The sequence below is a fragment of the Rhinopithecus roxellana genome, chromosome 10 (assembly GCF_007565055.1).
Source record: "Rhinopithecus roxellana isolate Shanxi Qingling chromosome 10, ASM756505v1, whole genome shotgun sequence".
NCBI classification, from domain to species: Eukaryota; Metazoa; Chordata; class Mammalia; order Primates; family Cercopithecidae; genus Rhinopithecus; species Rhinopithecus roxellana.
The window spans coordinates 131,255,901-131,280,435 of NC_044558.1; the positions used below are offsets into that span (position 1 = coordinate 131,255,901).

At 35.0% G+C, this 24,535-nt stretch overlaps 1 protein-coding gene across 1 annotated transcript in view; it reads right to left on the bottom strand.

Annotated features, from left to right (window-relative positions):
• Positions 1-24,535, bottom strand: part of SOX5 (SRY-box transcription factor 5) — a 694,017-nt gene that overhangs the window by 348,481 nt on the left and 321,001 nt on the right. The window contains exon 2 of the mRNA XM_030939629.1: positions 18,501-18,732. Coding sequence (XP_030795489.1) covers positions 18,501-18,731 — 231 coding nt within the window. The 5' untranslated portion in view covers position 18,732. The remainder of the gene's footprint in view (positions 1-18,500; positions 18,733-24,535) is intronic.

A 24,535-nucleotide genomic window follows, 5' to 3' on the forward strand; every position in this document is an offset into this window, starting at 1 on the left:
TCATGCTGTTATTTTTAAAGCATGTAATGAATCTTGATTCTTATTTTAAACACAAGATCACTTAGTAGTATAGTTTCTTAAAAGCTTTCAAGTGATCAGACATATAATAGATCAACCTTATTAACTATTTATCAAATCCTCCACATCTTGGTGTTCTGCCTCATCCATTTGTCAAAGAGAAACAGATAATTCAAAATATTTCTGTATAATTTGTTTCTGTCAACACCTCATATTTCTAACATTTTTTTTCTTTTCTAGACTTCAATATACTCAAGTACCTTTTCCTTTATGTAGTTTACTTAGTGTATAAATGTTTATGACGTTTTATCTCTATATAACAACAAAAATATCTGTTCCAGGAATTTCATTCAACTTGGTCTGATAAATAATAATGCTACCTCTGCTTTCTGTCTATGGATGCCTATTACATTTTTACCTTTCTTTTACTTTTAACATTTCCATGTTATTTTTCTTTTTGTCTTTTTTAATGAGCATGAAACTAGAACAAATCCAGAAAATATTAATCTTTTAAAAATACATTTATCCATTTAGTGTGAGTATGGACAGCTGTTTTTATTACATTAAGCTATATATATAAGTTTATCTGTTTATATTTTTTATTCTCCTTTCCTTAAAATTTCTGCTTTGTTAGTAGAAAATACTACATCATACTGACTTTCCAAATATTAAAGAACTCCTCAAAAACAATCTCTAATATTAAAATATTCCATTTATTGCAGGAATCCAATCCTAGGATAAGACTCTCTATCATTCCATGTCTCAGGTATCTGTGTCTCCCCGCCCCTGAAGTCACTCTTTCTAGCTCTGAGTTAGGAGATAGTAGTGAAGTTTGCCAGAACCTTCTCCTGCACTTTTTGACATGTTGCTACTTCATGAAATATAAAATTTTGTGTGTCCTTTATGGCTTCCCATATCAAATACAATATTTATTTGAAAGAAATCCTTTCATGTTTTAATATGAGTGTTCACAATGCTCACTAAATATATTTATTAAATAAATAAGAATTTGAAATGAGGAATAAGGAAAAGCTTAATGTTTCTGATAACACCATATCAACTTACCTCTAAGTCCTGAACTTAACTAAAAGAATTAATTCCGTGCTAGAAATAATTAAATGTAGGAGGTAGTGGCTACTTAGTGACTCTTTATTTTAATTAAAAGAGTTGCTAATATATCTAATCTGATGAAAAAAAAAAACTAGAAAAGAAGAAATTAACAGGAAGAAAAAGGAGGAAAATACTAATTTAAATAATCACTCTTTAAAATTAGTTCCCAATAATACATAGCATAGAAAGGCAACTTGGCAAGGTGTTTTTAATTTTCTTTTCTTTGAAATAATGCCATGTGTATGAACATAAGCAAATACTGAACATAAGCTAACTGCTTTGACATTAAAAATCCTGTATTAGTTAAGCAGCATGGTACCAGGGCATCATAGGACAGATGTAACTATTGAGGCCAATCTTAAATTAATGTATGTTTTCTTTTTCACAGTCTCACAACATGCAGACTTGGGAAAAAGGTGGGAAGGAGACAGTGAGTAGGAGAAAGCAACTTATCAAGAAAAATGGAAAAAAATACATTGCACTTGTTTCATATACCTCACAAGCTAAATAGTCTTTTTGTATCTCTAGATTCAGGGCCTTGAATCCAGGGCACTGGAGAACTGAACCTCACTCGTATTCTAGAATTATAGTGAGTCTATGGCTCAAAAAGTGGGTTAAAAAGATGCTACAGGAATAGTTTTAAGTGGTCAAGAGCAGTAGGTGGACTGTAGGACTAATTCCAGCATGGCAGCCTTGTAAAAAGTCTCCAAGGCAAGCTAAGTGAATATATTTCATGATAACAAAATAAACAGGATCACAGCTGTGACTGTAAGTCAGCTGCCAGATATATAGCCCCAGTGTGAGGATGCACCACAGCAACACCTAAGAAAGAATTAAGCTCTAGAGGAGCAATCATCTATTTCAATTGCTCAGGCCCCTTAAAGAATATGATCAAAGCTGTGGACACTCTCCCAAGAACAATATGTAAGTGCATATATCACACAGTTTCAGGGGGTTCACAGGTTTCGAAAAGCTCATCCTTCAACCCTTAAAGTGATTTAACACCTAGGTTAAGAACCCTTAACTTTAGAGGTTAGTGAGGAAGCAGTTCGGTCTTGAGCTGAAGACATAAGTGAATGGACACCCATATTACGGTATTATGAAGCTTTGATTTACCCCTTCCTTTGACTCAAATTCCAATAGCACTTACTGAGTGAAGAAAATTACATATTGGATTTTGATTGTTTTATCAACATTTTAACATAGGAGAAAGAAAAACATAGGAGAAAGAATTCTTACTATATTTCCTATGTGTAGATTACAGAAAATACAAGAAGGGAATACCTGCATCCTGAAGAGGGGTGAGAAATTAATCTCAACTTTCTCTCTCTGTCTCTCTCATTCCCTCTCTCTCTATCTCCCCTTTTAATAACCAAGTAAAAATAATACAGGGAATGAAGTAGCACCTGGTAAACTGTAGGGAAAAAGCAATAACCCGGTTACCTCTATATAAGGCACAACCCCCTTCCTAGTTCTCTTGGACTATCCCCCTACCTGACCAGTGGGAGGGAACAAGTATGTCATCTTGCTTTCCCCTATAGAGATCATCACCAAGCAAATCTTATGGAAAGTAAAGAAATGAATGCTTACACAAATGAATAGACTAACCGTAGAATAACAGTAAGATTAAAATGAAATGATCACAAATATATTCTTAATTCTGATATATAAAGATAACATTTTTAGAACACTGACTAAAATCATTTTTTCTACCCAAAGTGGCCATTTGATCTAACTGAAACCTATCTATTGTCTCTTTGATATAATTTTTTTTTCTATAATTATTTAAACATAGCTACTGTCTAACCCCAAAATGCTTTAAGCCTATAGAGGGGTGGGGAAAGGGAGACAGTGTCTTAAATACCACCTATCTTCTAGGCAGCAATTTCCCCAGATGAAGAGGTCACCACTGTTTAACAGTGTGCTGCCATGTTAATTTAGTATGACAAGATAAAGCAGTAATCTCAGCTCCTGGAGGCTGTAAACCGCCTGCTATCCGGGGACATGCTCAAGTCGATTTGCACTGTATATCACTTTATACAATTGCCATGACAAAGCCCCCTGAATTCTCACATGTAAATCTCTCTATCCTTCTCTTCCTTTGGCCCCCTCTTTTTCTCTTTCATTCCCTCGCAATTTCTTTCTCTTTGCTTCATCACGTACAGGTAGATCACATCCACTCAGCACTAATCTCTGAAAACTTAATGCTCTGCCTATGACAAGGGACATACAATACACACCCCTCTCACAAACAGTCTGTCAAGTCCCCCAATTTAAGAGAAGATGTTCAGGGACTTAGATAATCCATTGATCCCACTTGCATCGGCTTTTATATTTCAATCTGTCGTGTTAAGTTGTCAAGGGGAACGATTAAACTGATGTTTCATGATTTGAGATTTACTTTCCTAGGAAAGATAGTTTTCAAAGCTTCTCTTACTAAGTAAGTTCTGCTTAAAGATTATCCCTAAGAAAGCTGGTGTATTCCTACTGGTATAAATCTAGTAATAAAACAATACAGCATTTTAGATGAGGACATTTTGGAGATATTCAGGGTTATAAACCTAAGAATGTAAAACTGAATAAAATTTGGATTTTTAAAAGTGTCATCTGTGTAGTTCTCTCTGCATGAAGCAAAAACATCATATGTAAAAAGGGAGGAAAACATGTGTCTATCTATGTAAAACAAAAATAATTATAGAATCACTGAAAAGGACATAGTGAAGAGGGAAGAATTTATATGATAGGAAATAAAAAGATCACATGAAGCACATTAAGAAAGTGACAAGTCAAGGTTTTACCCTCCCCACCAAAAATGGCAGAGATATATATTTAATCATCAAGAACTAGTGGTTGAAGATATACACGTCCTTGGTAGGTATGTCAATTTGAAAGGCAACATGTCAGATTTCTAACAGTTGAGCTGTTATATTATAAACATCCACATGTATTGTGCCTTTCTCCTATATCATATCCTTTTTAACATCATTTTAAGCCCCTCTTGCTGGTAACACAGAAGCAAGATTAAAGGCCTAAAAAGCAATAAACACAATGATAACAAATGAAGGACTGAATCCTTCACAGTACCTCTAAAATCCCTGAATGAAAAGGAATTTTAAGTGAAATGAAATATTTAAAAAGTAAGCGGATATACTAAAAAAAAAAAAAAAAAAAAAAAACCCACAGTAATAAACACAAACCCCTGAACCATGTCCTAAAAGAATTTCATCATATAGCCTTTAGAATGTTCATGCAAGAAAATTAAGCAATTTTAAAATATATTATATTCCAAAATTTTGTTTGGTATTATGTTATTGTGTTGATATTGTTATTTTTCTCTTGTAAACGGTTTGGAGAAGTATAGTATATGAAGCTACAGAAGAATGATTCGATTTATCAGAGTGAGTTGCAGAGCAACTGGGCTGAAAGGATTACAAGGGTGATGGAAAGGGAGTTCACACTAACTGAAACTCACTACATAAAAGTACTATGTTAGGTGATTATCTCATTTAATGATTATATCAGCTGCTTATGCATTAAATATCATTATTTTAAGATTTAAATAAGGAAAATTACAATTAAAGTGTCTTGTGAGCACAGGCTTTGGAGACATTCATGAATTCATCCATTAAACTATCTTGAAATACTTGCTGTGTGTCAGCCACTGTGCCAGATTCTAAAGATAATGATAAACAGACAAACATGTTATCCCAATAGAACCACAGAGCTTTCTACTTTAAATGAGTTTGCATCTCATGTTTAAGGTGAATTACATCCGAGGATATTGACAGACCTTCCCAGTAAGACTACTGAATCACTTAAATGGGGAGTCACGTGAGTCATATTCCTTTCGGTTATTAAAAGGAAAACATGACTATTGGAAACCTACAAGAAAATACAGTCTTTTGTTCTGATAAATAATTGTAATTAGTAAAAAGAGACAAACTATGTAAGAACTGTATCATCTATTCAGTGCTTGCTATGTGCCAGGCACGGTGCAAAGCCATTTGTGAAAATTCTGAAAATATGAAAATTTCTGAGAATTTTCATATGGAGAGGTTCTCATCACTATGACCATTTTAATATGAGAAAACAAAGGCACAGGGATCCCGCAAAACTTAGACAAGATCACACACCTTGCATGATTTGGAACCTAAGCAGTTTAAGGGCAAGCTTAGGCTCTATACCGCTTCATTATACATCTCATAATCTTATCAAAACATGGTTTTTGACTTGGCTTAGGCAGACATTGTTGTGGTGGTTTTAGTGGAAGTGGTTGCTATTGCTGACTATCCTTAACAGCATTAAGCAAAATATTGTCTGCAAATAAAAATATTTTTAAGAACTGAATCTGTTACAAATATTTGACTGAGAGATAATATCTCAGATTGAATAAATGATCTTTCAGTGACAAGAGACTGAGATTTCTACAGTATTTGATTCTCATTTCAAACGTTTTTTTTTTTTTTCTTTAGCTTAAGGTTTTCTTATAGGTGACTTAAGTTCATAAGCATTGAAGCCAGCTGACATTTCATACAACATACTCCTAGATCACAGAACTTAAACATTTCTCTAGGCACTTGTTTAACAACTGACAATTACTGAGTATCTGCAGAGGCCAGCAACAGAACGTTTTATGTGTCTTGACTTCTTTAAACACTGTACGCACCTTCTAGGTTAGATACTATTTTTATTGCTGCCATTTTACAGATGGCAAAGATAAGGGAAAACCACTTCCATAATTTTCCAAATGCAATACAGGTTTCAAACAGACCTTGGAATTTGCCCAGTAATTTTGTCACTCAGGGTCATGTGCTTAACTACTACCCTTTGCCAATTCTCTTCTAGCCAGAACACAAATTAATAAATTAATACTAATTATTACATGAAAGGTTTAACAAGTAGCTCTTTAGAATCTCATATGTTACCCAATAGCCTATTATTCTAAAAACAGTCAAATTCCTGGCCCATTTAAAGCAGCTAAAAAGATTTAAAAAAACTAAGTTTTCCATAATGGTTGAACTAGTTTACAATCCCACCAACAGTGTAAAAGTGTTCCTATTTCTCCATTATGGAAAACAGTATGGCGATTCCTCAAGGATCTAGAACTAGAAGTACCATATGACCCAGCCATCCCATTACTGGGTATATACCCAAAGGATTATAAATCATGCTGCTATAAAGACACATGCACATGTATGTTCACTGCAGCAGTATTCACAATAGCAAAGACTTGGAATCAACCCAAATGTCCATCAGTGACAGACTAGATTAAGAAAATGTGGCACATATATACCATGGAATACTATGCAGCCATAAAAAAGGATGAGTTTGTGTCCTTTGTAGGGACATGGATGCAGCTGGAAACCATCATTCTCAGCAAACTATCACAAGATCAGAAAACCAAACACCACATGCTCTCACTCATAGGTGGGAACTGAACAATGAGATCACTTGGACTTGGGAAGGGGAATATCACACACCGGGGCCTATTATGGGGAGGGGCGGGGGGGAGGGATTGCATTGGGAGTTATACCTGATGTAAATGACGAGTTGATGGGTGCTGACGAGTTGGTGGGTGCAGCACACCAACATGGCACAAGTATACATATGTAACAAACCTGCACGTTATGCACATGTACCCTAGAACTTAAAGTATAATAATAAAAAAAAAAGAAAAAAAAAAACACTAAGTTAACCCTAAGTTAGGGTAAAATAAATAATCAAGTAAAGATTGTTCTACCTGCCTCCCCCACAAGTATTTCTAAAGGCTGTTCAAGTTATTTATTCTGGGCCGGGCGCGGTGGCTCAAGCCTGTAATCCCAGCACTTTGGGAGGCCGAGACGGGCGGATCACGAGGTCAGGAGATCGAGACCATCCTGGCTAACACGGTGAAACCCCGTCTCTACTACTAAAAAAAAAAAAAAAAAAAAAAAAATTAGCCGGGCGAGGTGGCGGGCGCCTGTAGTCCCAGCTACTCAAGAGGCTGAGGCAGGAGAATGGCGTAAACCCGGGAGGCGGAGCTTGCAGTGAGCTGAGATCCGGCCACTGCACTCCAGCCTGGGCGACAGAGCGAGACTCCGTCTCAAAAAAAAAAAAAAAAAAAAAAAAAAAGTTATTTATTCTGATAAAATATTTTTAAAAAGATTTTAACATTTATATAAGTGCAGAAACTGAGCAGAGTTATTAAGTGTTTGGGTTCTAAAACCATGAACCCAAACTGTATCATTTATTTATTAGATAAGTCATTTTAACTATGAATGTTTTCCATCTGTAAATTGGGTATAACTGTAGTTGCTGAACTCATTGGGTTAACATAGGATTGGCTGAGATAATCAATGTAGGGTGGCTGGTACCCAGAAAACATTGAAATATTATGCATTGCTATTAATTATTAGATATCTTATTCTAAGGAGCACTGACTGAAGTCTTCCATATTTGAGTTGCACCTATCAGACTGAAGATTGGCTATAAGATATATTCAACAAAGCTTTCAACGTTGCTTTCTATGTTCTACTGATGACCCTGGGGAAATCAGAATCTCAGATACATAAGCATGTTCTCCAGCTTCCATGTCCCTAGTGGTGCAAAGCATGCCAGCCACTGTCACAAGGCCTGAAGATGAATACTGATAACAGCTTAGCAATCTCTCCTACTCCAGAATGTGTGTTTACACAGAGGGAAAGGTCTAGTAGTGGCTGGAGAGGTGGTTACAAAGCTTTGTACAGTAAGTGTAATGCTAAAATTAATGTAACTTATTTTTCTTATACTAACAATAGGTTTCGAATTTTCACGTGGTACCTAGTTTCTATTTTTTACATAAATTTATAAAGCCATATTTGGAGCTATTACCCCTATCATCTTTTTCATATCCTATCTCCATTTTAATGTTTTTATTAACCCTTTGAATATCACTTTGTAGTTTAGGGATATCAACAAACAAGATTCATTGTTTTATCTCAAGACAGGCTGGATTTTTAAGAGCTAAGAAGAGACACTGAAGTAAACACTGCTTCTCTATATAATGATAACATTGTTTGCCCTGCTGCCACGGAAGCAGCCTTGACTAAATAAGACACAAAATCTAGTCACTTGTGTTCATTTCCTTTATCACGTGATGTCAGTGTCACAGAGCTGGCCAAGGCTGCTCTCCTTATATCACACCTCATCTGCTCACATGGATCATTCCTAAAAAATGGTCTATGGGAAAATTTTAAAAAGCATTTTGCACACAAAGGAGATGTGTAACCAAATGGGCCATTTACAATTGTCACCTTAAGTTAGCATTACATTTATTTCCCATTTCAGACACCAAAGAATGTTCCCCCATTCTCTCTAGTAAAATACAGGAAAAAAAAAAAAAATGTGCTTTCCAAGACAAGAAATAGGAAGAAAATGGCAAAAAAAAAAAAAAAAAAAAAAAAAAAGATTAAAATGGGTAGTATACTAAAATTCTATCATGAATTGAGTTTTAATGCCAGCTTTAATGCCAGTACAAATTATTAGTATCTCAGGCTTGTGAAAGAAGGAAAGGGTTTAAATACACTGAATGCTTTTAATTTACCTAATGTATCACCAATGGTGCTCCAAGCATTTTTAGTTCTGATTGCATTCCTTAAGAATCATTTTTTCTTGAAAATGCTCCCACTCATCATTCTGTGAGATTTTCTTTACTATTGAATCATTTTAATATTTCTAATTTATCATTTCCAAGTATTTGTCCTTGTATATACTATTAAGAGTAAGCCATACAAATATATTATTGTCAAAATATGTGAAAAAAGAAAATCCAATACTATACTCCCTTATATTATTTTTAAGACTTGACTTTCTTAAGATCCAAATGAAGTGTTAATGGTTGTATTTTTAAAATAGGTTGTTATACAAAGATCCCTTTTTAAGTACAATAGGTAGTTGAATCTAACTGATGTGGCCAAGAAGAAATATGGTGTAAGCATTATTTGATACATTTGAGTTCCCATGGACAAATGAGTTACCACGTGTTACAGATTTCACTCTAGTTTCTAGAAATCAGGCACCAACACTGCAAGAATTTTTTTTTTCTCTTTTGGATTCTGTTAGGTGGCTGTCATTTGAAAGTGCAATAAAAAATAATGACAAATGCACTGGTATTATCACTTATATTAAGTCTACACAGTGACACTAACGTTAAGATTACTTTCTAATTTTATAAATGATCTCCTTCCCTATTTCTTAAACTTTTTACTAATCTCTATAAAATCTCAAAATTAAAAAAGAAATAAATTTGAAGAAAAAAAGATTTTAGTTAAATCAAAAACTGATTGGAAACAGTGACACATGCTGTCAAATAACTTGAAGTGAAAGTTAGTAACAGGCACATAAAGAACACCAGTATCTGCTAAAGCGTAAGTTCACAGATACTTGGATTTACTTAGGTAAGATTTCGAAACAAACTTTGGGAAACAATACAGGGTTTCAAGAGTTGTTTAGCTAAGTAGGGGCACTGAAAATAAAACTACCATTTATTATCAACACTGGATCACCAAAGAGAAGTAAAATAATACAATGTCAGAATAAATTGAATATACCACATAGTTTTGTGAAGAACTCACTACATAGTTTCTGTTACTAAAAACAAGTTAAAACTTAATCATAAAACAACAGATCTTTATTAATCATACGCAGTAAGAGAAACCTAGACTGACTGCAGGAAGGTCTGGCAAAGCCCCAAGAGGCAACATATAAGAGGAAGGAAGTATATATCAGGGCACAATGGTGCTGATTCTCCTACCCTGTCTTCCTTTCCAATAATGGCTCTATTGAGATTCACAAGAAGATCCATTAAGAATGTTTTCTGATAGAGGCAAATTGAAAGAAAGAGGAAAAAGAGAAGCAAAGGAGGAAAATAATCAAAGGAAAGATGAAGAATTGAAAACAAAATATCTATAATAAAGTGGGATTGCAAAGAAACTTCTAATTATTTTTAACTTCTAAATATAAGTAATCCTTTCTTAATGCATGTCTGAGAATAACAAATGAGATAAAGATGACCACCTATCCATGCCACAAAATCAAGATCAGCATTCATGCAAGTCTACAGCATTGCTTCTTAGCGTCCTTGCTATTTCCAGTATCCCAGCCAAGTATTTCATCATTCTCTCCACTGCATTCAAGGTGGTCACCCAGATAAAGAAAGGAAACATTTAAAACTTCAATATCTAAAGTAGTTGTTTTTATCCCTGTTAACATGAGGTGCATATTTTCCTAACTTTTCTACATTTTACATTAAAAGCTTCGTAGTATATTTTCTGGTCAATTTTTTCCCTTTTTTTTAACATCCTTTTTTATTTTTCCTGAGTTACTTCTGTTGGAAAAGAAATCTGTATGGCAAAAGCAAAACTATATTCCAGTACAAAGTAAAGACCATGAATTAATGGTAATTGGTCCAGTGTGGTGTGTGTGTTTGTGTGTGTGTGTGTGTATCTATCTATCTATCTATCTATCTATCTATCTATCTATCTATCTATCTATCTAGATGTCAAGTAATTATTTTCAGTGGAAACAATTTCGACTTAATTTATTTTGATCGCCACAAATGAGAAACTTTTCAACTGTGAGGCTCCTGTATCAGGGTTCTAATATTTTATATTACATTACAGTGATTTTGTGCTTCTCTTACCTTCATACTACATACACACAAAAAAACTACATGAGGGAAGATACTAGTTTTTATTCATTTCTATACCTCCACTGATAACTATTCATTGTATATATTTGAGTTGAATCTTTCTGCAGCACTTCCTATTAAATGAAAGTCATTAGATTCCATTAGATCAAATCTTTTCAAGCTAACACATTTCCCCCCTATTACCACGGCATTGGAAGCACTTGCCTATTCCCCTACCCCCTGTCACTGCATTACACTGTGTGGGGATAATAGTAGACATTCATTAAGTGTCCTGAACTATCTCACAACTCCCATAGCACTTTTTTTTTTTCATGTGAGAGAATACTCATTAATTTCTCAAGGTCCAGTTAACTTTACTCTCAACAGAAGTACTTCAAATACTGTGGACATCATATGAACGAATCAAAGTTTTCTCAGTTTAACATTTGACTCCTTCTCCCACCACTGGATTGAATGGAATTGTATAGCAATAGGACAAAATGATCTATTGCACAACTTATCCAGTGGCTTTGATGGACCCCAACTGATTGTTTTTCACACATCCCCATTCCTGCTAGCCCTGGGGGTAATTTCCCAAAACAATGCAAGTATAATGATTGAACCACTTACACTTAAACACAAGCCTCGGATTATATCTAGATAAACAGTTTCATGTGGTATTTTGTGACAACATTTACAGAATATTGTTTGTAACAATGTAATTTCATTGTATGATAAACATCAATTTACCATAAAAAACAAATACACGCTTGTCAGCATTTTTACCTTGTTTCAACTGAATTAGCCTTGTTCAGATAAGCAAGACTATCTCTTACAGAAACAACAGTTTATAGATAAACTGTGTGAAATCGGGTATGTGTGTGTAGAATTATACAGCCTACTATCATAATTTTATACTGCCACACTGCACATATGGCTTCCGAGCTTACTTTATCTGAATGTTTCTGAATCTATTCTCCATGCTATTAAACTGAGCACATTCCACATCGTTCAAAAGTAATTACACTTTCGTCTAGAGTATAGGAGAATGCTCTCCCTAAACAATGAAATTCTCATTATTAGAACTGGCACAATAACCACACTGGTTTAACAACAATATGCATTATGGCATCACAATAACTTATGCTAAGTTCGATGTACAAAGGTAACCAGAAATTTTAAAGCTTATAAAAAGCACCAGATAAAAATAGAAATCTTTACCATACCGTAATTAAGGCCCTATTCTGTGACTCATTTTTAAGTAACACATGCATTTTTCTCTTTTCCTTGTTAAATTTTCTGAACAGTATTATACGCATAACACCATCCTAGTCAAACATTGAAAACGCATAACTAACTGTTAGATTGTAAGCAAAATTTATATAAAGAGTATTTCAAGACATAGCTATAATACAGCAATTAAAATTATTTTGGGTAAATAAAGCATCCCAGGAGCTGCCAGTGAGCCTGAGCAAGTAAAAGCCTCTCTATCATGTGCACTGAATGAATTCTTTCAGTGTTTAGGGTTGGATTTCATATGTTGGAGACTTGCTATAATGTTATACTTAGGATCTCAGGTATATTTCCAAACTTTCCAGAAGATCAATGTAAAAAGATACTTTTTTCTTCTTTTGATGGACTTCAGGAAGAAAACTGACTCACGGTAAATGTTGCTTTATGATAATCAGTGTATGTGTAGTGTTTAAGCATATTAACATTAAGATATATGACAAAGTCAAACTAAGAGATTATATATTCAGAGTTCTTTAACAATTCCAAGAAAATGTCATCAGTATAAATAAAAATTAGATACTAATAACACATTTTCAAATCCAATAGATCTTTATACGTGAAAAAATACACACACACAGTATTTATTTCATAATAAAATTCAGCTACCTCTAGAATGAAAAACCTAAATTATGTTTTAAAATAAAAATATTGGCCGGGCATGGTGATTCATGCCTGTAATCCCAGCAGTTTGGGAGGCCAAGGTGAGCGGATTACTTGAGGTCAGGAGTTTGAGATCACCCTGGCCAACATGGCAAAACCCCATCTCTACTAAAAATACAAAAATTAGTTGGGCGTGGTGGCAGGTGCCTGTAATCCTGGCGACTCGCAAGGCTTAGGCCAGAGAATCACTTGAATGTGGGAGGCGGAAGTTGCAGTGAGCCGAGATAGTGCCACTGCACTCCAGCCTAGGCAACAAGAGCGGAACTCCATCTCAGTAATAATAATAATAATAATAATAATGGACAATAATAATAATAATAATTACACTGTTCACGCAACACACCAGTATTTTAAGGAATCAAAAGAGAATTCGGCTAAGATAAAATGTGCTTTTTATTTAAATAATGACAACTGATTATTCAACAACCACAGGTGGTCAAGACTTTCATTTCACATCACATTTGACACTGGAACAACAACCTAACCAACAGAAGTAGCATACAACCAGACAGAAAACGAGCACCAAAATGGCCACCATAGAGTTACTGCAGCTGCTTCTGATATTGCTACCTGATTTCTCTTCAGAGGTACTCTATTCCTTTCTGGTGCCCACAAATTCTCATATCGATTGACATGAGGACGCACTCTGGAGAGTCCTTTCCGTCATCAAATAAATCAATCTATATCCAAACTATTATTAAAAGTGACCCCAAAATTACAGTGATTCTTGCTTGTCTCTAAAATTTTGAAGCAACGGCCTCCAAAGTCAAGTTGGAAAAAAAAAAAAAAAAAAAGAAAAAGAAAAATAAAGGAGACCATTGGAGATTTAACTACCAATAAGAATAAAGCTCAGGACTGCCTTTTCACTAATGTCAGAATCAGACTTTCACATTGCTTTCAACTTTGTGAAGATTATATGAGAATCAAATGTTGCTCTTAATTGCTTGGCAAGATTATGAAAGCTTCAGAGAAGGAATCAACCAAATCAGTCTTTTTCATAGACTTATAACAATGTCTCAATCTTACCTTGGTTAGAAATCTGACAATATTTTATGAATATATGTATAAGTATATAGTGTGCTTAAGAAAGCTCATCTGTAGTACACTCTGAACACTGAGTGAAATATTCCAGGAATAAATGAACTTTAAGTATTTATACCACTTACAGTTGTTTAGAAGTCGCTCTTAGGCATTTAGTTTGTTTCTCCAGAACACTGAGGCAATAAACACAATTTCAGAAAGGAAGAATTACATCTTTATCTGACTCAGTTTTAAACCTTAACATTTGCATAACCTGAAACTGAACAAAGCATCCTAATTCCTCCAAGTCTTTACATGGGAATAGCAATTAAGTGTACAAAACTTCTATCTCAAGAACTCTTTCCAACTTAAGTTTTATACTGAAAGCACTTCTGCATAACTTCAAGCCAGCATTACAGGGATTACTCAACAGTTGTATTTTGTCTCTAACCTATTCAGGCAATACAAAATATATACCTCCCAGCATCTCTCTTCTTTATTTAAGAATGGAGTATTAATGTCACACACAAATGCACAATGAAAAACTGTCTTCTTTTTTTTTTCCTTAAATTGAACTCTGTGATATAAAGACTATAAGCATTCTCTGTTTTCAAAGATATGGAATAGAAAAAAAGAGAGAATGTATTTCCTTACTGAAATAAAAGAACCTATTTTGTGAATATGACAAAGGCCTGGTAGCCAGAATAAAAAGAGAAATTATTTATATTGAGGAATACTACAAATATATTCAATAGTTTTGATACATGAGTAAAATAAATCTTAATCAGTTTAATAATTTGAATATATCATGACTTTCTGTTTTCTGGATATATTATACATTAGTAGATTCTACTTTAGTTCTACAATTGCTAGAAAATGAAATCACTATTAATTGCTGTCCTTAACTACTCTGCCTAAAACATATTTACTCATCCATGTAAACTCACTTAGTCAATAATCATAAATTGAATATCTAGTATATGTTAGATCCCAGAAACATAAATATACATATATATGACTATGCCCTCAAAAAGGAATACAGTATATAGAAAGGCAGATATGTCAATAAATAAATTATAAAGTAGATCATGAGAAAATATATAAATAATTCTCATGGATGAAATAATAATGCAGTAACCATTTTGCCTTGGGAGGTCAGTAAAAGCATCTAAGAAAAAGCAATTTTTTGAACCGAGTCTTGTGGGAGGAAACATAATTCACCAGGAAGGTAACATATGAAAATAGAGAGTTTTCCAAGTAGAAAGAATAAAACTGTGCCATTCAAAGGCCATCTGGTATGTTCATGAACATGTGTGAAAAGCTTGGCATCACCAGGGCATTGTGTCCATAGTAGGATGTGTTAATAGAAGACACTGAAGCCACAGTTTGATGCTAGTCTACAGAGATTTTTCTTTTGCTAAGAAAAGGTGTTTTGGACTAAATTCTATGTGCAACAGGGCACATGTTAGTTTCAAAAGTGATGTAAACAATCCAAGTCATTTATCAGGAAAACAAGTCTTGTGGAAGTTGAAAGTAAGTTTGGAAAGAGGTTGAATGTTTGAGACCATATAGGTAACTCTTCCAACTATCTACTCAAGACAGAAAAAAACAGCTGGAATCAAGAAACATGTGCAGCAAAGCAGAAACAAATTTGGAAACTAATTAAAAATATAAGAGAAAAGTATAAGTGCTGATGTCACTAAAACAATCATTTGTATCCAAACTGTACTAACTTCTAGAATAACAGATCTTAACCTTTTAGGTTACAGATCTACTTAAGAATCCAATGGAAACCACAGTGCTACTCTGATATGCTCACATATAGAAAAATTCTCAACTTTTTTTAAGAAGATCTATAGACCCCAGTTAAGAAATTGTGCTTTAGAGCCCAGGAGTTCGAGGCTACAGTGAGCACCACTGCATTATAGCCTGCGTAAACCTGTCTCTTAAAAAAATAAAAAATTAAAGAGAACTTCTGCATTAGATGAAGTTCATCAAGGAAAGAAGTCTGCATCTTACTCAAATCTATTTCCATAGTGTCTCGCATAAAACATGGTACAGCATAGGCAGTTCATCATTTTTTAGTTAGACTGAATTCTCCATTAAAAATGCAATGGTTTTGGCCAGGTGTGGTGGCTCAGTCCTGTAATCCTAGCACTTTGGGAGGCCGAGGCGGGTGGATCACGAGGTCAACAGATCAAGACCATCCTGGCCAACATGGTGAAACCCTGTCTCTACTAAAAATATAAAAATTAGCTGGGCTTGGTGGCAGGTGCCTGTAAGCCCAGCTACTTGAGGGAGGCTGAGGCAGGAGAATTGCTTAAACCTGGGAGGTGGAGATTGCAGTGAGCTGAGATCACGCCACTGCACTCCAGCCTGGCCACAGGGCGAGACTGTCTCGAAAAAAAGAAAAAAAAAAAGGAATGATTTCATTTGTATTAACTATCTGCATCACAGCATCCCCTCATGAAACTACATTATGCATCAATTTAATATACTTTCCTCATACCCATCCTTGAGTATACTTAAAATCATCTTCCCTTTATCTTTTTGGTATTCTTCTAGTCATAATTATCTATATTCATCTCTTCAAATGTATATATTTGTGTTTATGGTACTATCACACTATTCCCAATTAGATATTTTCTGAAAGAGGACAGTGATGAAAGCATTAAACGTGAAAAAGGCACAAGGAGTGATGTCATGCCAAATGGAATGTCTGACTTCCTTACCCTACTGACCTGTGTACTACCCATTTTCCCCTTTCCCTAGTTTAATCTTTATAAGAGGAAGATAAAAAGTTTGGTCATTGTACATAACTTATGTAAGTTCATAGTAAAAAGGAGAGGGAGGAATGAAGCGCAGTAAGATTTAACTTGCAAAGAAATAGATAATCAGAATATAAAATATGCCTGTGCTCTTGTGAAGAAGCAGCATGCATAATGTTTGTAAGCATGGACTCCAAAGACAGACTGCTTGGTTAAACCCTGGTCCTTCCATGAATTAGCTGATCTGAACAAGTTATTTAACCTCTCTTTGCCTCAGTTTTCTTATCTGTAAAACAGAATTAATAATAATATCTCACTCAATTACTGTGAAAGTTAAATGAGTTATTACACCATCAAGAAATGCTAAAAACACCACTTCTATATGTCTGACATATGAGTTAGCTAAAACATTACTATTATTATTATTGAGATGGAGTCTCGCTCTGTCACCAGGCTCGAGTGTAGCGGTGCGATCTCTGCTTACTGCAGCCTCCGCCTCCTGGGTTCAAGCGATTCTCCTGCCTCAACTTCCTGCGTAGCTGGGATTACAGGCACGTGTCACCATGCCCAGCTAATCCTTGTCTTTTAGTAGAGATGGGGTTTCACTATTTTGGCCAACTAGTTTTGAACTCCTGACTTCAAGTGACCTACTCGCCTTGGCCTCCCAAAGTGCTGGGATTACAGGTGTCAGCCACCAGGCCCAGCCTAAAACTTTATATTTGGTGGAAAAATCATGGCATTGTCAAATGCCCAAAGAAATCTTGACCTATGAGACTGAAATGTTGAATGGGAATATTTAAATCTAATATGAAAATCAAAGTATTGATCTATTACACAGCTCTCAGAAGATATCTGATCCTTCTTCTTGATTTAATTCCACATGCAATAATTCAAAATCACGAACAAGTGGACATATTTCAGTTCTAAGTATATTTATGACAGGCAATAATTTCCTGGAGGAAAAATAAAGATTTAGCAGAATCAGAGCTGTCTTTAAAGGTATAAGAATGTAAGATAAAATATATTTTTGTTGGTGTAATTCAGGTTCAAATTAACAACACTAACATCCGTAAAGTAGAAAAGGTGGAGTGGTCACAAAAATGTGACATCCACCCAAGAAGCCATGTTGAAAAGGTGAGGATGCCTCTAACGGTAGGTAAGGGCCCTGCCACCTCCTTAACATTATGATTCTATGTATTTAAGTTGCTAAGAAGGACCACAATGACTTATTTGTGTTTGTGTGTGCTGTTTAAGCTGCAGCCAGAGATGCTATGCTAGCTTCTTTCCTCTCATCCACAAAGTCCTGGTTTCCTAATTTTCTACAGTGATCCAGACCCCAGGATAAGAGATCAGAGGATTTACCCAGAGTTGCATATTCCAGAATAGGATGCAAAAAAAAAAAAAAAAAAAAAATTAGTGAATTAACAAAACAACAGTGTGAATAGGCCTGAGTTAGAAATTAGTGTAGTCATATTAGAAAACTATACTCTCTATGAAATATATTCTTCTATGAAATTCCAAGTACTGTTAAGGAATATTATAGAATCCAATCTTGGCAAAGCAACAAATATTAAAACACTGATTTATCATGGTGGAAATGTTCAAACTGTGTTCATTGTAACTCTATCAGAAAAAAAAGAAACAACTTTTATTAAAAAAACTGATGACACCAAATTTTCAGGCTGAATAATTTTAAATATCTTACTTTAACATTATTTTTATATTTTGTATGATTTTTTCTCTCTGATTAAATTGTAAGTGTCTCAAATGCAAGAAGTCTTGAAAAATACAAAAGAAACAGAAAACAGCGTATCTTATGCTGCTTACTGGAACAAATTTAAAGAATTCTAAGATGCCAGGGGTGAATCTTGTGCATGGCTTATTAAGTAGATGTTAATTATAAAGCAAAGGACTGAGGCCAAACTATTAGAGGAGTAGACTGGTCAAAAAGTGAGTGTAGGCACAATAAACCATGAGAAACCTACCATTGTATTGTGCTGAGAAGTGGGAGTCCTATGGCCACAAGTCTCTTGCGTCAGCAGAGAAACTGGCTGAAATTCCTCAGAGTGAGGCTTGTTGGGAAAACTCACATGCAAGGGAAGGTGAAAGGCTGGGAGCCCGTCACTCTCCTCTTCTTCCACTTTCTGTCTGCTTGTCACCATGGCTACCTCTCCATCTGCTTCCCCATACGGAGAGGCTGGTCGCTTGGAAGACATCCTGGAAGGAACAAAAGAGGAGAAAATAATGAAACCTCCACATAAATCCTTAATGCCGTCATTGTGTGGTTAGGGGCCATTGTAACAGAAATGCCTTTTTGTGCTAGCAGAGAGCAGGAAACCATCCAAATACCACTGCAAAGCACACACAATCAGAAACAATGGCCAAGCAGGTAGCAACAGAACAGTGCTTGTTTGTTGTGAGAATAATACACTAATATAGCACTCTCTTGTATTCTGGCTTCTTAAACAAGAGAATTCACCTAAGAACACTGCATAATGAAAGACCATTCCATTTTAGAGGAAAGAAAAATACCCATCTAGTTTTACACTCTGATAGACCTTATTGAAGACAGAACATCTATGAATAGCAAATACTGTTGGCATTTTTAAAGAAGAGAAATAACTAAGATTTCTTTCATCAAAAAATAGACTCAATATAAAAATGATTGCCATTAAAACAAATTTGCATTTTATTGAAAGTAAGATTATTGTAAAATGTGGAAATATTGGTTATAAGCTAAACTCAGAGCAACTGACAAAGTTTAATATTTGTTTAAAGCTTATTAAGGATTTAATAAATTTTAAAATCACTGTTAATCTTAAAACATTTGAGAATTTTCTTTCTCTCATCTCTCCAAATTACCCAATTTGGGCATTTAGTTATAATAACAAAGTTGCAAGGTAGTAAAAGAAAAGGTGAGAATATTCAAATATTTCAATTCTATTTTCACAACTCCATGAATGATTTAGATGTGAATAATTCTGGCCTATTTATCCTTAGGATACCTAAATAAAATAAAAAAAAAAAAAACACAAAGAAGGATATTTTGTTTTGATGAGCTAAAGCCTACATGAAAATGAGCTTAGATAATTGAACAAGAATTAAACATTTTCTTTGTACTTGAGTCTGATTCAGAATATTACCAGAGGTTAAAAATATGTGGCAAATATTTTAAATAGAAAATTCCTTTTCCTTTCATTAAATTATTTCTATAGAAATAAAGTTAAGTTAAAATATTTAATTTAAAAAAACTTTCTTGTAGTATTTACAACTTAATCTGACCTTGAAAAAGCTGTTATTTTTTGTTCAACAAAGAGTGTTTACAAAATCATTCATTCTTATTCTAGACCAGTGAGATGGGAGGCAGGGAAGTATTTACTAACTACCACAACACTTCCTTCATATAGATCACTGATTTTTAAATTTAAAATGTGTTCCCCCAAATGCCTCTAATCATTGCTGAATAATATTATTTTTAGTGTTAGAAGTTTCAAAAGAAAAAATGCATTCAAGTACAGGAGATATGCTATTAAAAATATTAGGACAGTAGAAAAATATAAGGGCTTAACAATCAGACAAGTCAGAATGAAAATACTGATTCTGTCACTTACTGAGACTTAATTTCTCTATCTCAACTTACTTATCTTTAAGGTGAAAAACATACACTCATAAGGCTTTTTGAAAATGGACTATGTACCATGTGAAAAATAACTAGTGTATTATTTAACACAGAATACACACTCAATAAATAGCCCCTGTTTATTTAACAAACTAAAACTACAGTGTGCCCCACCCACCCTCAAAAAACAAAAACACTCAAACATGAGGAAAACAGATTGCCTAATAAAGGGTTTCACTATAAAATCAACATAAAATAGAAAGTTTCCCTTTAGAGAAATGCTCCCTGGCCAGCAACACTTAACATTAAACCGATCAGGTATAATAGCAAGTGTTCAAAACAAAATCTTAATAGTACCGGTGTTGATCAGCCAAAGAAACAGATAAAGAGGAGGAAATAGGGGCAGCTACCATGTCAGCACTGTCTAAAGGAGAAGTAGATTTGGATACCACATTTCAAGTAATTTTAACTATTTCCAATCCCACGAACAAGGCCTATTGCAAATATATACTCTAAGTATGGAGAAGTATGTGAGGAGCTAGAGTTAACAAAGCCAGAATAGTTCTAGTTTAATTGGCAATACCATATCACACACTAAATTGATATATTATTAAACATCATAACCCATGAACACTAGAGATATTTAATTCCCACTGTTCTGATTCCATGTTCTCCAGGCAAACTTCTGATTCTCATGTAAAGAGTTTGTGGACTGAACAGGCTTAAAATGTTTGAGGTCTTTGTGAAGTGATTTATTAAACTGATAAAGAAACTTTTAATTATTTCTTAGTTTTGCATGTAGCTTGACTATAAGGAGATTATGCCTTTGTTATACAAACCTTAGCATTTGTGGTCTGAGTGGGCATTATCATTCTTACTGGAATTAATACATTGGTATTCTGGTGTCTGCCTCAGCCTCATATGCAGTCTCTCAATGTCTAAAAACTCTAGTCTGTTGACAAGAGCCAGTTTCTGAGTCATCAAAGCAGAAAGCAAGATCAGCTAGCCTTTCCTAAGTTAATACAATTCTATGACCTTCAGAACCATGAACTTTCTGTTGATTTCTACTTTATTAATATCATTATTAACATCAGTTATGAAAACTGAAAGTCCAAAAGTAGACATAGGTTGTTAAGGTAGACAGACAAGACATTGATAGTTTTATCAAAACTTCTGGTTATTTCAGAACCTAAATTAACTTTCTATTTAACTGGGTAAGTATTCTCTATATACAGCATTCTAGAGAGCAAAAAGGCTAAAGTTTATAACACTGAACATGAAATAGTCATGATGCCAGAAGGCAAACCGGTCCTAGAATGTCACATATTTCAGCTTATTTCAGTTCCATTTTCAGAGTGTTATAGAATGTTCTTAATGCATTGGACTTGAACGTATTTTTAATTCAGGTAAAAGATTGCTTAAAGATTTGTTAAATCATTATAATAAAAGCAACCATGGCTATATTTCAATGATAGGCTACTAAGTCAGAAAAGTAAACTATATAACAAATTATATATAGATATATCAATCTCTTGGTTGTATTATTCATGTTTACTATGACCCACAGTACTTCTAAAAAACATTGACAACAAAATCACCAATAACATCAGATTCTTAAATTTTTGTCTATCCATCAAAGTGTTTCATCTTGGGCAGAAAAAAGTCTCATTAAGAAGTCACCACAGGCCAGGTGCAGTGGCTCATGCATGTAATCCCAGCACTTTGGGAGGCCGATGCAGGCAGATCATCTGAGGTCAGGAGTTCCAGATCAGGCTGACCAACATGGAGAAACTCCATCTCTACTAAAAATACAAAATTAGCCGGACATGGTGGCGCATGCCTGTAATCCCAGCTACTTAGGAGGCTGAGACAGGAGAATCACTTGAACCTGGGAGGCGGAGGTTGCAGTGAGCCGAGATCACGCCATTGGATCCAGCCTGGGCAACAACAGCGAAACTCCAGTCTCAAGAAAAAAAAGAAGGCACCACAAGTTTGCATGTATTGTTCCTCTGAGATATATAGCTTATACTATATGACTTACACTAACTACATATCTGTGTTGCAATTTGTAACAATGTGAGCATCTAGGCTGGTATATGCTCTTATCCTTTAGAGATGATTTTTGTCACTTCTGTGGCGCTAGATTTACCAATGAAAAAAATTCAGACTTCAAAGAAACTGACATAAGACAGACAAATAATATCTAATGTGACACTGCCTTGGGGAGCTATGATGACATAACACTGGTCTTAGCTCACTTTGTGGTCAAAAAACTTTCTTGAAAGAAATGACATCTAATTTTAAGGCACAAGCAAAATCTTCCAAAACATTAACAACGATTTGATGATCATCTACCATGTGCAAGACACTTATTTAATGGGAATAAAAACTTATTTCTCGGCCTCTGGTTAAAGAAGCTTATGAGCTGGTTGAGAGTATTTTAAATAAAATAATAAATACTAATGAAAGAGAGTTCAGTCCAAAGGCTAAATGACATTACAGCTAAGTATCTGAGAGTTTCTTGAGGACCAGAGCATCCCTAAATGTTTCACAGAACTGTTGAACCAGTTGGCTTTCAAGGAAAAAGGATAAATTAAAAGTCTTAGGATAAATAGAGAGGGAGTTTCATATGGGAAGGAATAATAAAAGCAAAGATGCAGAGATACTTTTAGAAAGTATTATATAAACTTAGGGTTCAAGCTTACTTGAAAAAAAGAAGAGATTGAGGAATATGGATCAAATCCCAACTGTAGTCTGTAACACTCCTGGAATTGCTGAGTTACGTGAACAAAATAAGAAACATGCTTACTTGTAAAAAGTAACTTGCTTTTACAAAGAGTCTCCTTCCCTTTACTTCCCCTTGCAGCATTCTGCATAATTAAGCTACTCTTGATAAATGTGACGGTAAATATAAAACTACTGGGGTCTTTTGCTATTGGCTGAAGGCTCTCCAAGTGCCTTATAATCACTCTGCAAGTAGATTATCCCCAATGTGTTCAGACACGGAAGGCAAACTTAGTGGTAGTGTAGAAGGTGTAAGGCTGCAACAGAAAGATAAAGCAGTGGTTCTAAACCTTTGCCTGCACATTGGGATTACCTGGAGAGGTTTAAAAAATACTGATCCCTGGGTTTTACCCTTAGAAATTCTGATGTTATTGGTTCTGGAGGGTGACTGGATATCAGAAATTTTTAAAGTTCCCCAGTGATTTTAATATGCAGTCAATGTTGCAAATAATTTGGTAGTAGTAAGAATAATGTCCCCCAGACCAGGCTTGGTGGCTCATGCCTGTAATCCCAGCACTTTGGGAGGCTGAGGTAGATGGATCATGAGGTCAGCCTGGCCAACATGGTGAAACCCCGTTTCTACTAAAATACAAAAAATCACCCGGGTGTGGTGACACATGCCTGTAGTTCTGGCTACTTGGGAGGCTGAGTGAGGCAGGGGAATCGCTTGAACCTGGGAAGCCGAGGTTGCAGTGAGCCAAGATAGCGCCACTGCACTCCAGCCTGGTGACAGAGCAAGACTCTGTCTAAAAAGAAAAAAAAAAAAAAAGAAAAGAATAATGCCCCACAAACCAAGATGTCCAGGTCTTAATACCTTACGTGTCAAAAGGGACTTTGCATGTGTAATTAAATTAAGTATTTTGAAATCTGAACTGGGGACATAATTCTGAATATTGTTGGTAAGTCCAACGAAATCATAAACACCCTTATAAGAGGGAGAAGAAAAGTCAGAATCAGAGGAAGAGACTGGATGAAACTATGCTACTGACTTTGAAGATGGAAGATGAGGCCATGAGCCAAGCAATGTAGGCAGCCTCTACAAGCTACAAATGCAATGGAACAGATCTCCTCCTAGAGCCTCTAGAAGAAATGTGGCCCTGACAACACCTTGATTGTAGGACTTCTGACCTCCAAAACTGTAAAAGAATAAATTCATATTTTTAAGTCACTACATTTGTGATAATTTGATACAGCAGCAATAAAAAAAAAATACCATTGATTTAAGCACTTCTTTTTCATAGTTGGTATTTTAATCAGTCTGGAATCCTCCTACCCTAGACATACACTTGCCTTCTTCCTCTCTTCATTTAGTTTTCTGCTCAAACATTATTTCTTCAGTAAGGTCTTCCTTGGTCATTTGTCCTAAACCTGCACTCCATTCCATTCTTAGTCCTTACTCCATTTTGTTCACAGCCTTTATAATCACTTAATACATTTTATACTTATTTGTTTACGGTCAATCTCTCCCACTATAAGATCCATGTAGGCAGACTATATTTTTGTTCACAGCTACTTGCCCAGTACTTAGACCCTTTCTGAAAATAATATTCTTCCAGTATACATGTTACATGAATAGCTACTAACTAAAACCAGCAACCCTCTGATTATGCCCTACCT